The 15746-nt window shown below is 38.6% G+C and overlaps 1 protein-coding gene across 1 annotated transcript; it reads right to left on the bottom strand.

Moving 5' to 3' along the window:
• Positions 1-710: 710 nt before the first annotated feature.
• On the bottom strand, positions 711-4090 carry LOC149259225 (pentatricopeptide repeat-containing protein At2g13600-like). Its single transcript, XM_089375166.1, has one exon. It carries the CDS (start codon positions 3913-3915, stop codon positions 1402-1404), a length of 2514 nt encoding a protein of 837 aa, XP_089231292.1. The 5' UTR covers positions 3916-4090; the 3' UTR covers positions 711-1401.
• Between the last annotated feature and the right edge of the window lie 11656 nt (positions 4091-15746).

The raw sequence follows: 15746 nt of genomic DNA, 5'->3' as shown, positions 1-15746 counted from the left end.
TTCGGTATATAATCACATAAGAGCTTTTTGTCGATGCGTTTCGTACCATCCATTCTCTCTCAAACCAAAGTCTCACATCTAGTTTGATTTTCAACCAATGACACTCAGTGTTTAAACTTAATTCCATGCTCTATATGCATCATTCACTTCTTATGCATATGAACGTTCACTTCTTATACATCTGATGCATATGAACGTTCACTTCTTGTTGTCTACACCGCTTAAGGTTTTTCTCATCACTACAGTGTTGCATTCTGATAAGTTATAACCACCCTTTCTAAATGATTCATTTCTTAGAAGTTCTGGAGAGGGATGAATGGTAAGATCCCATTGGCTCAACTCTATGTTCCTTCAAGATAGAGCAGACCCTGACTGTGTGCACATTGGCTCATTGGTGGTTTGGGTATGGTTTAACTTGAAACCCAAGATGATTATTAATCATGATACAGTAAAACACCAAAATGCATGTATCAATTGACAATCTCAGAGAATAAATAATCCAAGCTCATTGGTGGTTTGGGTATGGTTTAACTTGAAACCCAAGATGATTATTAATCATGATACAGTAAAACACCAAAATGCATTATCAATTGACAATCTCAGGGAATACATAATCCAAGCAAAGATGACCAATCTATCTGTTAAAATCAAATTCCAGGATCAAATGCAGTTAACATAGAATAGACTATATGCCAAAGCCAACATTAATATAATAAAACCTCTTTCTTTTCTGCATTGGTACTGAGAAATCTCATAGAATAGAATATATGCCAAAGCCAACATTAAAATAAGAAACCTCTTTCCTTCTGCATTGATACTGAGAAATCTCAGTCATCAATGTATGAAAATTTCTTATTCGACTCTAGATCTTGCACTTATGTTATGCTTGCCCAATATCTGAATAGTGATTGTAAGAGGCAATGCTGTGCACGTTGGTTCTATAAATCAAGGGTGAAAACATACATGGGAACTCCAAACAATACACTTCCACCAGAAACTGAAAATAAAACCTTTTTTACTATTGAGACAGGGTTGACTAGTTTATGTTTGTTGTGGTGAAAGCCTTTGTTTATAGCTCAGTCCTCTTAGCATCGCTAATAATCACAGCAGAACACTTGCTATCCTCAAATGTAGGTAATGGTTAGCATCTCTCACAATAATCTTGAAGACAAATTTTGATTTTGGAGGTGCAACTACTATACATGTGAACGATCTTGAATCTTGATAACTCGACTACATGATCAAGGGAAGGAATTTAAAAGCCCAGATCAATTGTCTTCTCATTGTAATGCCAAAACACTTTTCATTTAACACAAACCTTGTGTGAGAAACTTACCCCCACCAATTTCGTCTGCAAGACAAATTGTCCAAGTTTGAATAGATTTTTTGCATTTGTCTGGGTCACTTGTCTCCCATGAGGAAAGCATGCACCTTTTTATTGATCTCAATCCAACTACATCCAGGTGCCTTTTGTATGCCCCTGTCCTTCATCATTTTTCGTACTTTTTCAATGTCATCCCATCTGCCAGCCATAGCATAAATGTTTGAGAGAAGCACATAAGGTGCAGTGTTTTCAGGGTCAAAATCAAGAATGTATTCTGCTATGCGTTCTCCTAATTCTGTATTATTATGTACTCTACAGGCACTAAGCAAACAACTCCACAACGAGGCATCAGGTTTTATTGGCATTTTGTTGATAAAGGTATGTGCTTCATCCAGACATCCAGCCCGGCCAAGAAGGTCAACCATGCATCTATAGTGCTCCATTGCAGGTGTAATGTGATAATCTTCAATCATGCTTCTGAAGTATTGAAAGCCCTCATCCACTAAACCTGCATGGCTACACGCAGACAAAATATTAACAAAGGTAATATGGTTTGGGTTTATGCCAGAAAGTTTCATTTGTTCAAAGAGCTTAATGGCTTCCTTACCACAACCATGCATGGCATATACTGCAATTATTGTTGTCCATGAGACAACATTCTGTTGATGCATCTTGCCAAATAAATGATGTGCCTTTTTTATATTTCCACATTTTCCGTACATATCTATCAGGGCATTCATCACCGTGACATCAGACTCAAATCCACTTCTAATTATATTTTCATGGATTTCCATGCCCTGTTCTAAAGCTGCCAAGTTGGCACATGCTGGAAGAATACTAGCAAAGGTCTTTGGGTATAGTCTTACATCTGCCAATTGCATTTGTTGGAAAAGTCTTAGGGCCTCTTCGCCATGCCCATTTTGTGAAAATCCTGCAATTATTGCATTCCATGAGGCCACTGTTCTTTCAGGCATTTCCTTAAAGTGTTTCAGGGCCTCGTCAACACACCCACTCTGTGCAAAACCTGAAATTATTGCTGTCCAGGAGAATATATTCTTTTGGGGCATCATTTCAAAGAGATTCATTGCCTCATTTATAAACCCATTCTGTACAAAACCTGCAATCATTGCATTCCATGCGATCGCATCTCTTCGAGGCATTTCATTGAAGAGGTTAAGGGCTTCATCGACAAGTCCATTCTGTGCATATCCTGCAATCATTGTCGTCCACGCAACAGCGTCTCTCTGGGGCATTTTGTTAAAGAGTTTCAGGGCCTCCTCAGTAAACCCACTCTGTGCATATCCTGCGATCATTGATGTCCAAGCCACAACGTCTGGTTGATACATTTTGTCAAATAATTCCCGCGCTTTATGTAAACTCCCACAATTTGCATACATGTTTACAAGGGCACTTACAACAAAGGCATCAGATTGTAATCCACTTTTTATTATTTTATCATGGATCTCCACACCGTGCTCCAGATTTATCAGGTTTGCACATACTGGGAGAATACTGGTGAAGGTCTTCCAGTCGGGTTTTACACCTGCCAATTGCATTTCTTGAAAACACTTCAGGGCTTCATGACCATACCCATTCTGTGCAAAACCTGCAATCATTGCATTCCATGAGGCCACAGTTTTTTGAGGCATTTCCTTGAAGAGCTTCAGAGCATCATCAACAAACCCATTGTGCGCAAGTCCTGCAAGCATAGCATTCCATGAGACGGCGGTCCTTTGAGGCATTTCCTTGAAGAATTTCAGAGCCTCGCCAACGAGCCCATTTTGCGAGAATCCCGCAATCATAGCTGTCCAGGAAAATGCATCTCTTTGAGGCATCTGTTGAAAAAGATTCAGCGCCTCATCGAGATGCCCATTCCGTGCATATCCTGCAACCATGGTATTCCATGACACAATGTCTCGTTGAAAAATTCTGTCAAACAATTCGCGTGCATTCTCCATTCTCCCACATTTTGCATACATGTCCAAAAGGGCATTGGCCACAACGAGATGAGACTCAAATCCCCTTATTATAATTTCTCTGTGGATCTTCATACCTTGTTCCAGAGATGCCGAGTGGGCACATGCTGGGAGAACGCCCGAAAACGTGAAGTGATTGGGTTGTAAACCCGTTCTTTGCATTTGGTTTAACAGTGAGAATGCCTCCTCACCAGTTCCATGTCTCGCATAGGCAGCAATCATGACAGTCCATGAGCAAATATCTCGTTTTGGCATGTGGTCGAAAACTCTGCGAGCGTCCACCATACTCCCGCACTTGGCATATGTGTTGAGGAGTGTGTTGTGCAGAAGTATGTCTGCCATACATCCAGTCTGATTGATGTGGGCGTGAATTAATTTGGCCTCTGCCAAGGCTTTCTTCTGAATGCAGCCCTGCAAGACAGAAACATAAATCCTACAAGACTCCTCCAACCGACCTCGTTTCGGGAGTTGAATCAGATGATCGCGAGGGTTTGTATCGGTGACGGCTTGTGTTCGAGCAATAGCAGTCGAAGGCATTCTGTGTTGAAAGAAAAACTCTGGTTCAGCAAGCATTGCCACTACTATCTTCTCCTTATTCTTAAATCGCTGTAGCATTTATGTTTGCAAGCAAGGACAAATCTGATACACGATCCTATAAAACTACTTCGCTTGCACTTCATTCTTCATGTGAATACAGGAACATCGAATGTTTGAATTGTTTAGCATGTTTTCATCACAAGACATTCAGATTACCAGATTGCAGATGTCGTCATGGCATTATAGGAATGCTATGTTTTCCAATGCATTAGAGGGAAACGCTAAACATTTCTATTTTATACATAAATATAGGGATGGTAAACTAATCTTAATATATTAAAATTTAAAAGATTATATTAATATTAAAACTATAAAATAATAAAAATTAAATCCATGTGTACTGATACTAATTTTAGTTTTTTCAAATAACAAAAATTTGTAAAAAGTCGTAGCTTTTACTCTAGCCGTTTCTTATTCCACTACCACAACATATAGATAAAGGTGGTTCACTTAGATCTATTTAACTCTCAATCTATCATGCATTAAGAGGGACCAAATCTTTGGAGGTGTAAACTTTCTTTTTAGAGTGTAGAATTTGAGGAAAAGTTTGTAACTCGAGGAATTTGATCCCTCTCGGCACATGACAAATCTCCCTCTCGGCACATGACAAATCTGGAGTTAGATAGATCTAGGCTGGTTCTTGAGGGCGATAGACACGTTTTTAGATTATCATTATTATGTATATGTTTGAGATAAACTTCATACTTCGAAATTTACATTAGGTTTTATTTGTTTGACATGACTATATCATTCTCTTCTTTAATTATGTTTTTGTTGCTTGCCTTGACTAGTTTCTACCTCTGTGCTTGTATGCTTTAAGTGGTTTGCGTGTTTATGTGTTTGGAATTGGATGGTAATGTTTGTAAATGTTATAATTGTTGTGTTATATTTCTATGTGTATGTAATTGTCTGTTAGTAATTAGTTGGTGATGAAGAAGGGAGACAATATTGTTTTCATTTAGTTTTAGGTATCACAACTTTTGACAATTAATAATTCTTAATAGTGTCCCTCCAAGGATTACTAAATATATTTTGAAGAGTAGTTTTAATAATTTATTACATCAAGATTACTCTTGAAATCATTTGTTTCATTGCTAATGTTTGAAATAATTTATTTCCTTCAAAATATTTTGATGATTTTTTTTTTTTTTTATCTATAGTTTGTTTTGCAAAATTCAAGAAATAATGTAATTTTGATTTATTTTAATTTGTGGTCAGATTTACAAAATCTTTAAATTATTTGTTAGTTTTTTCATCTTTTCATATAAATTATATGAAAAGGATAGTTGATATTGTAAACCATTCAATTCTTTAACTCAAACTATTGTAGTAAACATCATACCTTGTCTTTTTTGCTCTCCAATGTTAATAGGTTGAATTATTCTAACACAAAAATCAATGCAAATTGTCAATTTTTTTTTTACTTACACTGAAATCAATGCACATTGTTAATCCAATCACTTTAAGTTAATGTACCATCATACATTGAGTTACATCAAATAATAAATCATCATCTACATTGAAATCAATGCATCTAATGCACACAATCAAATAAGATTAGAAAACATCTACATTGAAATCAATGAATCTATTGCAAACAATCAAATAAGATTAAAAATCAACATCTACACAGAAATCAACGCATCTAATGCAAGCAATCAAATACAATTAGAAATCAACATCTACACTAAAATCAATGCATCTAGTGCAAGCAGTCAAATAGGATTAGAAATCACCATCTACACTGAAATCAATGCATCTAGTGCAAGCAATCAAATAGGATTAAAAATCACAATCTACACTGAAATCAATGCATCTAGTGCAAGCAATCAAATAGAATTAGAAATCACCATCTACACTAAAATCAATGCATATAGTGCAAGCAATCAAATAGAATTAGAAATCAACGTCTACACTGAAATCAATGTATTTAGTGCAAGCAATCAAATAGAATTATAAAACATCTACACTGAAATAAATGCATCTAGTGCAAGCAATCAAATAGGATTAGAAATCAACATCTACACTGAAATCAATGCATCTAGTGCAAGCAATCAAATATCATTAGAAATCAACATCTACACTGAAATTAATGCATCTAGTGCAAGCAATCAAATAGGATTAGAAATCACCATCTACCATGAATTCAATGCATTTAGTGCAAGAAATATTCTTCCCTATCTCCCCCCTCCATCTATATCTATATCTCCCTCCATCTCTCCTTATTTGTCTCTCTATCTCACCCCCAAACATACATACTCTCTCTCCATCTCTTCCTTTTCACTCCCCCTCTCTCTCTTGCTCCACTTTTATCTATGTATGCTTTTTTATTCCCTCCCTCTCTCCCCTTCCAAATCCATCTCTTTGTCCTCCCTCGCTCATTCTCTCTGACCCTCCCTCTCTCCTTCTCTCTCTCCCCCTCTCCCCCCATCCATATTTGTGTCTCCCTCTCTCTCTCTCTTACCCTTCTCTCCCTCTCTCACTCCTCTCCTTGTCTCTCTCTTCATTCTTCCTCTCCCATGTCCTTCATTTTATCTCCTTCAATGCAAGCAATCAAATAGGATTAGAAATCACCATATACACTTAAATCAGTGCATCTAGTGCAAGAATTCTTCTTCGCTCTGTCCCCCATCCATCTATATCTATATTTCCCTCCATCTCTCCTTATTTGTCTCTCTAACTCACCCCCTCCCCAAACACACATGCTTTCTCCCTCCATATCTATCTATCTCTCCCTCTCTCTATCTCTCTCTTCTTCCCTCTCTTCACCTTCCATCTATATATCTATCTCTCTTTGTCTCTCTTTTGTCTCTCTATATCACCCCCAAAACATACACACTCTTTCTCCATATTTATCTATCTCTCCCTCCCTCTTCCTCTCCCTCTCTCTCTTTCTTCCCCTTCTCTCCCTCTCTCCCCCCTTCTATCTCTCTTCCCTCTTGCTCTCCTCTCTTCCTCTCTCTCCATCTCCCTTATCACTCCCTCTCTCTTTCTCCACCTTTCTCTCTTTGTCTTTCTTCTTACCTCCCTCTTTCTCTCCATTCCTCTCTCCTTCTCTCTCACATCCAAGCTCTCTTCCTTCCTCTCTCTCCCTTTCTCTCTTGCCTCCCTCTGTCTCTCCCCCTTATATCTCTGTCTTTGTCTCTCTCTCTCCACTCTCCAACTCTCACACTATCTCTCCTTATCTCCCCCTCTTCTCTCTATCTCTCTATCTCACCTCCAAACATATACACACTCTTCATCTCTCCCTTTTCACTCCCCCTCTCTCTCTCTCTCCACTTTTCTCTCTTTATGTGATTCTTCTTCCCTCCCTCTCTTTCCTTTCAACTCCATTTCTCTATCCCTCCCTCTCTCCTCCTATCTCTCAAGTCCTCTCTCATCCTTCCTCTGCCTTTTTCTCCCTTCTCTCACTCCCTCTATCACCCTATCTTTTTTCTTCCCTCCCATATATATCTAATATGTATCATGATATATTAATATATAATATAATATAACAAATTTAATATTGTATTAATCCTAAGTTATTAAATTTATAATATTAATATTAATATTACATTTAATGATATTTTTTACATAGCATGACAATAAAATTTTCAAATATTACAACTTTGACGTAGAAATATTTGTCTTTAGAGATTTTAATATATCCATAGGATATGGTTTTCCTTGATTCATTTTACAAATATTTAATTAAAAGAAATATTAAAATATTTTGGAGCAAGATTTTGGATTCTTTGTGTTGAAATAACCTTTTTACCTGATTTGGAATTTTAATGTGGTAAAAAAATTTGTTGAAGGTAAATTTATGATCCATTCAAATTCGAAGTATATGATAAAATAATTATTAAACGCATAAGATAATTGTATTACAAACATATATAATAATTTTATCATATACGTTGAATTTGAATAACTATATAAAACATTTAAATTATTATTATTATTTTTATTTTTTAAAAATTTTATTTTGGCCGACATGAGCAAAATTTCAACTTTGATGATGGATGGACATGGTTACACATCACACTGGGTTGTAGAATGCGCCTAGCTGAAAGAAAAAGGAAAAACCATATCATGTTTTGGGAAAACCTATGAGCAAGATGGGACAGGGAAATAAATGGAGGAGAGTGGGTTGTGCTAGAAACACGTGCTCACAATTTCCAACGACCAAACGTAATGATGGAGAAGGGAGAAATCCCTGGGATGGAGAAGGGAGAAATCTCTGGCATGAAGAAGAAATAGGCATCTTTCCCAGCGCAGAAGGGAGGAGGACAAAAATCGCTTGGATAATATACACGAAAGAAAAAAGAAAGGAAAAACTTTCCTGAGATAACGTAAAGCTTCTAGGAGCATGTGAAGCTTGGGAGGCATTGGGGTGCTTACTCACTTGATTGTTGAGAAAAGATAGGAGATTCTTGGGGCTACCAATGGTGATGAAGGTGTGAAAAATCCCCTTTGAGTACCTTTCCTCAAGCTCTGAAATCTGGCTTAGCAGGTGACAACTACAAGAAAGGTTGGTTGCAACTCATCTAAGGTTGGGTGGAGAGTTAGAGTCTCAATCTCAGTTGCCAAGTTTGTTCATTATCAAATAAGTGATCATATAACTTTGTATATATATATATATATATATATATATATATATATATATATATATATATATATGATAACCTTGCTTACTAAATTTTTTATATGTCTTTATGAATGCATGGCCTGATTCCTACATGATTTTGGGAAAATTGAGTGGGTCTGTGTGACTTAAGAGAAATAGTTGCCTTCTTGATCTCTATATGTGTTCTGGGCTTACAACATAGTAGGTTTGTTGGGAGCATGGAGTGGCTGTGCCTCTGCACCTGAGTTAATCATGTGTGCTTAAACTATATAATACCAATAGTCCTATTTTGTGTGCTTATTGAGAGGAATATGCCTTCTATTCATTACATTGCATTTATGGGTGGCTGAGTGTCTATGTTCGATTTAGTAGCTAGATGCTTGTACTTATTTCTATGCATGGAGTTGGTCTACTTGTTTGAAGGCAACATATGTGCTCTTTTTGTCTCTAAGAACCTAAAATTAATCTATTTATCTGAGTATAAATTCTAGTCAAGGCTGTGTATGTATTTGAATACGTGAATCAATCATGGCTTGAGTTTGGAGCAATGTTTGAGTTGCCTGAGTGTCAGGATGTAGAGGGATATCTTTAATCAATATTGTTCTATTATAAGAATAGCCATTAGGCCTTGGTTTAAAAATTGTAAAGTCCCTAAGGGCTAGCTTGGTTTGTAAGATTATATATCTATGTATTGTCGGGTTAGGCCAAGTCCATTTTAAACTTAGAAGGGATAACACTCCCATTTTCATATATATAGTGTATATGTATGTAAGTCTAAGCCGAGCCAAGACAATGTAAGCTCAAGAGAGGCAATGCTATGCAATGTTGAGGCCTTGTAAACTTGGAAGGGCCAACGATCATACATGAAACTTATGTGTGTTGTCTATTATATTCCTTAAGAACTGCGTAGGTCCACATGGAAAATTTTAGGGGCTAATGTTCGCCCAGTGGGCTAATTTTCCATGATTTTTCCACAAAAAAGATTCGCCAATTTCCAATTTTATAAAAGACGATTCGCCCAAATTTTAGAATATAAAATTATTTTACCTTAAAAATCGCCAACATTGTATAGAGGCTATATATAAAATCATTATAAATTTGAATAATTTTACAAATATATCAATAAACATTTTATAGTTTGCATATTAGGGATTAGTGAGATTTGCCAATGTTTTTAAACTTCAAGAAATTTTTCCATCCTTAAAATTTTCCTTACTAGGACTCAAGCTAGGTTAGCTCAAGAAGGATAGGATAAAAGGGCCATGTGAAACCTTGCATGATTTTGGGAAAATTGAGTGGGTTTATGTGACTTAAGAGAAATCGTCGCATTCTTGATCTCTATATGTGTTCTGGGCTTACAACTTAGATTGTTTTTTGGGTGCATGGGGTGGTTGTACCTCTGCACCTATGTTAATCATGTGCGCTTAAACTATATAATACCAATAGTCCTATGTTGTGTGTGCTTATTGTGAGGAATATGCCTTCTAAGTGTCTATGTTGGATTTATTAGCTAGATGCTTGTACTTATATCTATGCATGGAGTTGGTTTGCTTGTTTGAATGCAACCTATGTGCTCTTTTTGTCTCTAAGAACTTGAAATTAATCTATTTATCTGAGTATAAATTCTAGTCAAGGGCATGTATGTATTTGAATATGTGAAGCAGTCATGGCTTGAGTTTGGAGCAATGTCTGAGTTTCTTGAGTGTCAAGATGTAGAGGGATCTCTTTAATAACTATTGTTCTATTATAAGAATGGCCATTAGGCCTTGGTTTATAAATTGTAAAGTCTTGAAGGGATAGCTTGGTTTGTAAGGCTATATATCTATGTATTGTTGGGTTAGGCCAAGTCCATTTTAAACTCAGAAGGGATAACGCTCCCATTTTCATATATATAGTGAATATGTATGTAAGTCTGAGTCGACCCGAGATAATGTAAGCTTAAAAGAGGCAATGATATGCAATGTCGAGGCCTTATAAACTTGAAAGGTCCAGTGATCACATTGAAACTTATGCATGCCATCTATTATATTCCTTAATAATTGTGTAGGACTGAAGCTAGGCGAGCTTAGGAAGGATACCATAAAAGAGCCATGTGAAACCTGATATTTGTGTGTGTGTGTGAAGGTAAGAACCTTAGCGCCTTGAAGGAAAAATATTGAGCTTTGTTTAGACCATCTAAACCTCGTGAACAAGTGTTATGACCGAGTGCCAGAGGGAAGGTGATATGAGTCGTTAATCACAAACTACTACAACCATCATTGGATGACCCTGAGACTTTAACCTCAAAAATTTCTAGTGGAAGACCATTTTGGACTCCTGGGATTTAATTTCCAAGGTGGTGTGGCATTTTGGGGCCAATGTGTAGGGAAAATACCTGACTTGATATGGGTCATTGGTGCTATAAACAATTTCTCATCACGACATGGACCCCAAAGGTTTGGTAACCTATCGATCCAGGAGGATGTTGGTGGCCACCCACCTATCCCACTTAGACCCCCAAAACTGTCTCTTTTAGTTTTCCAGTTTCCTTAATTGTAGCACAATTTACTATTTTTGGCAGTGTTTCAAGTCCTGAACTTCCGGAGCCGTTTTGAGGTCCTAAATGATGTTTTTTTGGGGAAATTGGGAGAAAACTAGTTGTAAACCCATGTTTCTCATTCATAAGTTGTAGTCCTTGGATAGATATTTCTAAGGAGGTATTATGCGCATCAAACGGAGATCATATGCCAAAATTACAACCCCGGGAAGTTGATGTACCAATTTACCCAAATAGAGCCCATAGTTTGACATTTCATCTCCTAGGGTTAGATTTTTGGATGTTTAGGGTTTTCCATTGTTCTCAACAATAAATAGGCCTTCGAGCCTCATTATAACACAATTCAGAGGTATGTAGCCACCACATCTCTTCTCAAAGATAAGCTACCATCACCCGAGCTAGTTTATTTTCATTTCTGTTTGTAAGCATATTTCAGTATTTTACATTAATGAAATGAAGTATTATTTCCTCTGCATCTTTGTATTTATGGTTATATTTGTAATTTATTACGTTCTTGATTAAATCTGGATCAATGGTATTAGAGGGGTCTTCTCTTTCTCTATTTTTCTTTGCATGTCCCTAACGAAGTCAGGATATAAGAGTTAGGGCTTGAACCGGTCGAACCTTTGCAAGACCAGCCTCGCAAATCCCGACGGCCTCCCATGGTGGATGAAAAGAAAGATGAGGGGGCAAGAGATCCTATCAAAATCTTGCTCGAAGAATCCCTTGAGCGACAAAGGAAAGTGATGATGGATAACTTTTCTCAGATCCTTCAGCGGCTACCCAAGGGCAACGCAGCTCCTTCCAGCAGCTACTCTGGAAACGCCACACCCTTTAAGGTATAAGTTAACTTTGAAATCTCCCTATTTGAGGGTCAGATAGATGCAGATGTCATAGATAAATGGTTAAATCTGCTAGAAGGGTATTTTTCTGTTCATGATTTTTCCAGCCGGGAAAAGATTACTTTCGCTCTTCTAAAAGAAGCCCCCCACATCAAGGACTGGTGGGAAACCTACTGCTAGCAGAAGAATGAAAGTATGAACTCACAATTTTCAACCACTCCCACTTGGAATTCATTCTGGGACGCCATCAAGGAGTAGTACTACCCTATCAGGAGCTATGAGGACATATACATAAAGTGGACCATGCTATGGCAAGGAAGGGACCAAGATGTGTCAGAGTTTACCAATGTTTTTCATACCCTACGCACAAAGTTGGGCATCAAGGATTCTAAGAAACGTTTGCTATTCAAGTACCGTGGTTGCCTACATAGATACATCCAAGATGAGATGGAGTTCCTGGACATCTCCTCGCTCGACACGACATACCGGTATGATGTCAAGATCGAGCAGAAGTTTAAACAGAAGAAGCGAGACTTTGGATCTGCGAATCCGAAGAACAAAGGAAAAAGTAAGGCGGGGTGACCCAAGAAAACCCGTCGAAGCTGCAAGAAAAGAACGACACCACGAATTCAAAGAAGGACATAGGAAAGTGGTGTGAGTTCCATAAGAGCCCCACTCACAACACAAGTGAGTGTCGAACCAAGTAGTCATTGGTGGCTGAGTTGAAGGCTTCAGAATCATATGCATGTTCCGACCCTGAGTCAGAACCTGACAAGAGGAATGACAAAGGGAAGAAGATCATTGATGCGGAGCCTGGCACCACTGTTGTCACTGATACGATCCAGAATAATTAGCCTGAAGATCCAGAGGAGGGGGATCGTCTTTTCCACTCACATATATGGATGAAGGGTTCGCTGTTGCAATTCATTGTTAATAGTGGCAGCCAAACGAACCTCATTTCAGTGGAGGTCGTGAAGCGGCTGGGACTACCGACCATACCACATCCGCAACCGTACAACATCGGGTGGCTTTACCAAGGACGAGATCTTCGAGTCCGCCGGCAATGTCGCCTTTCCTACAGCATCAAGCCCTTCACAGATGAGGTATTGTGTGATGTTGCACCTCTTAATGTTTGTGATGTATTATTAGGCCAACCATATTTGTGGAAGCGACATGTTGTGTATGAATCAAGGCCTTGCATTGTTATTATTTCTTTGTGTGATACATTATACAGGATACTAGAGGTAGCCCCACCTACCACCACTTCTTTGATCTCTGCTAAGAAAGGTAGTAAGATCATCCCTTAGACTAGGAAATTCATTTTCTGTTTGGTTCTCTCTCAAAGTAAGGGGAATATCATAGCCACATCCATGGCCTCCAGGAAGGCTTCCTCCACGCAGCAGAAGTAGGTGGATACGATCATGAAAGAATACAGGGACATCTTCTCCTCACCCATAGGGGTACCGTTGCACTGTCAAGTCAAGCATTCATTCGATTTGACTCCCGGAGCACCTCTACCCAACAGGCCGATATATCGCCGCTCCATTCTGGAAAATTCCAAGTACAAGCAGCGACATGATCAACATTGGGTGCCACACAAGTTTCAAGTGGGCAACAAAGTCTGGTTGCATCTGCAGAAAGAACGCCTTACAAGAGCCCATCGGAAGCTCAGACCACTCCAATATGGTCCTTACACCATTACCAAGGCTGTGGGAAACAATTCTTTGGAGCACAACATTCCTCCATTCCTTGGCTTGCACCGAGTGTTCAATGTGGACCGTCCTCAACCATGCTTCCCACCATTACTGGAAACATCAGATATTGTAGAACAGTTCACGAGGGACCAAGTTCAGTAGAAGTTTCCCCATCTCATGGAGGCACTCAACGCAATGGGGGAGGAATGATCCAGGTGGATGTTGGTGGCCACCCACCTAACCCACTTGGACCCCCACAACTATCTCTTTCAGTTTTTCAGTGTCCTTAATTGTAGCACAATTTACTATTTTTGGCAGTTTTTCGGGTCTTGAACTTCCAGAGTTGTTTTGATGCCCTAAACGACATTTTTTGGGAAAACCAAGCACAAACCAAATTTCTCACTCAAAAGTTGTAGTCCTCAGATAGATCTTTATAGTAAGGTATTGTGTGCGTCAAATGGGGATCGTATGCCAAAGTTATGACCCCAGGAAGTTGATGTACCTATTAGCCTTGTCGGCAAACGACCCAAAAATGGATCCAAATAGGCTTTTTAACCCTCCCGAAGTCTTCAAAATTTACCTAAGGATCATTCAAAAATCCAACAATCGCATGCAAAGAGCCCTTGGAAGGGCGGAAAAGCACTATTGCGAGGCTAAAACACTCAATAAATAGTGAAAAACCATTATCGCAGTCATAGAAATTGCAATGCACAACAGCTATTAGATCTAGCCGATCAACGGCCCAAATCTAAGCAGAAAATCACAAATTTGCAAGCAAAGAGAACGAAATAAGGATGAGTGCAAGACACCCTTGATCAGTGATCTCCGATGATCGAATCGGCGATCGCAATCGGCACAGGAAGACAGTGGCAATCGGTGCAGACTATATGGAATGGCGACGATGATCAACGATTCAACGTGGACCATCGATCAAGAGCGCAGATCGATGACCCACATCGCATCGCGATATCACCATTGGGGATTACAAAGGAGCGCGTTAACCACAGGCCCGATGCATGAGTAACGTGCGATTGTGATTGATTACATCGCTATATCGCATCGGCTACACATGGGAGCTGGCATATATACATACTGCGGTCTGATGAACTGGACCTGACAACATTATAAGTATTATTTCATAATATTTCAGGTTTGCGAGAAAGCCTTTTTCAATGCATTTTTTGTGTATTTCGCATTTTAACGAAATACAAAGGGAGCCTTGGGCAGCGACGATGCGATAAGTCTGGGTTCGAGAATGAAATAGATAATATTTTAGGTCCGACAAGGCTGATTTTTCATAGTTTTCAGTGTTTTTTCACATTCCAATAACATGAAGGGAAGAAAGGGAACAAGCCGTGTGCGACTTGTGATAGCGACCCTAAGGGCAGACCCAATAGGTGAATAGGCCATATCTGAGGATTTTTGAAGTCTAAAATAAATTGATGGGCGGGATTTGCATAGTTGTAGTGTTTTTCTGTGTTTAATAGAAAAACAGTCACTGTAAACATTTAAAGGGAAAACAAAGGCCCGAAGACCCATTCCACCACATAGCAGAGTCCGGGAGACAGATTATCGGGAAACAGAGACCGGAAAGGGAATAACAAGGGCCACAGCATGCGCAACTCATCCAAAACAAACAAAATGATCATGGAGCAGACAACACAACACAGCCAAACAAACAAAACGATCATGGGGCATCTCTGGCATGAAAGATCTCCCTGTCAACGCAGTGAACTAACAGAATGTGGTTACTCTTCTGTCAGAAGAAGAAACCTTCGAGCCCATGCTTTCCTAGTCAAGGCATCAGGTTGTTGAAAAAGATAGGGAGGATAAATTAAGACACTTCGAGCCTTTGAGAGCTTAGGAGCATTGTAAAGAGCTATAAATATCTGAAAGTAAGATGTAATAAGGGTTCAACTTTTGGAGACTGTGGAGACTCTACTCCTCTAGCTTCTCATCTTCACTCCAGCAATATAAGCTTCTTTTGTTGTTACATGTTCAATTCCCATTTTCTCTATTGTTCTATGCTTGCACTTGAATAGGTTATTCATGTTTTCTGTTGTGTCTAATGCCAGATAACTGTCATCTTATCTCTGCATTGATAAATTAGATATGCAAGTTCCATTTACTTCCTGTAGCTAGCCATTCATATGTGTTTATGTATGCAT

This window comes from Pinus tabuliformis, chromosome 6 (genome assembly GCF_031772625.1).
Source record: "Pinus tabuliformis cultivar Carrire ecotype Pingquan chromosome 6, CPIR1, whole genome shotgun sequence".
NCBI classification, from domain to species: Eukaryota; Viridiplantae; Streptophyta; class Pinopsida; order Pinales; family Pinaceae; genus Pinus; species Pinus tabuliformis.
This window is presented reverse-complemented; position numbering and strand designations above follow the sequence as displayed.

Excerpts from the sequence above, each read along its gene's own strand:
- LOC149259225 (XM_089375166.1), bottom strand. The coding sequence starts at position 3,915 with ATGCTACAGCGATTTAAGAATAAGGAGAAGATAGTAGTGGCAATGCTT.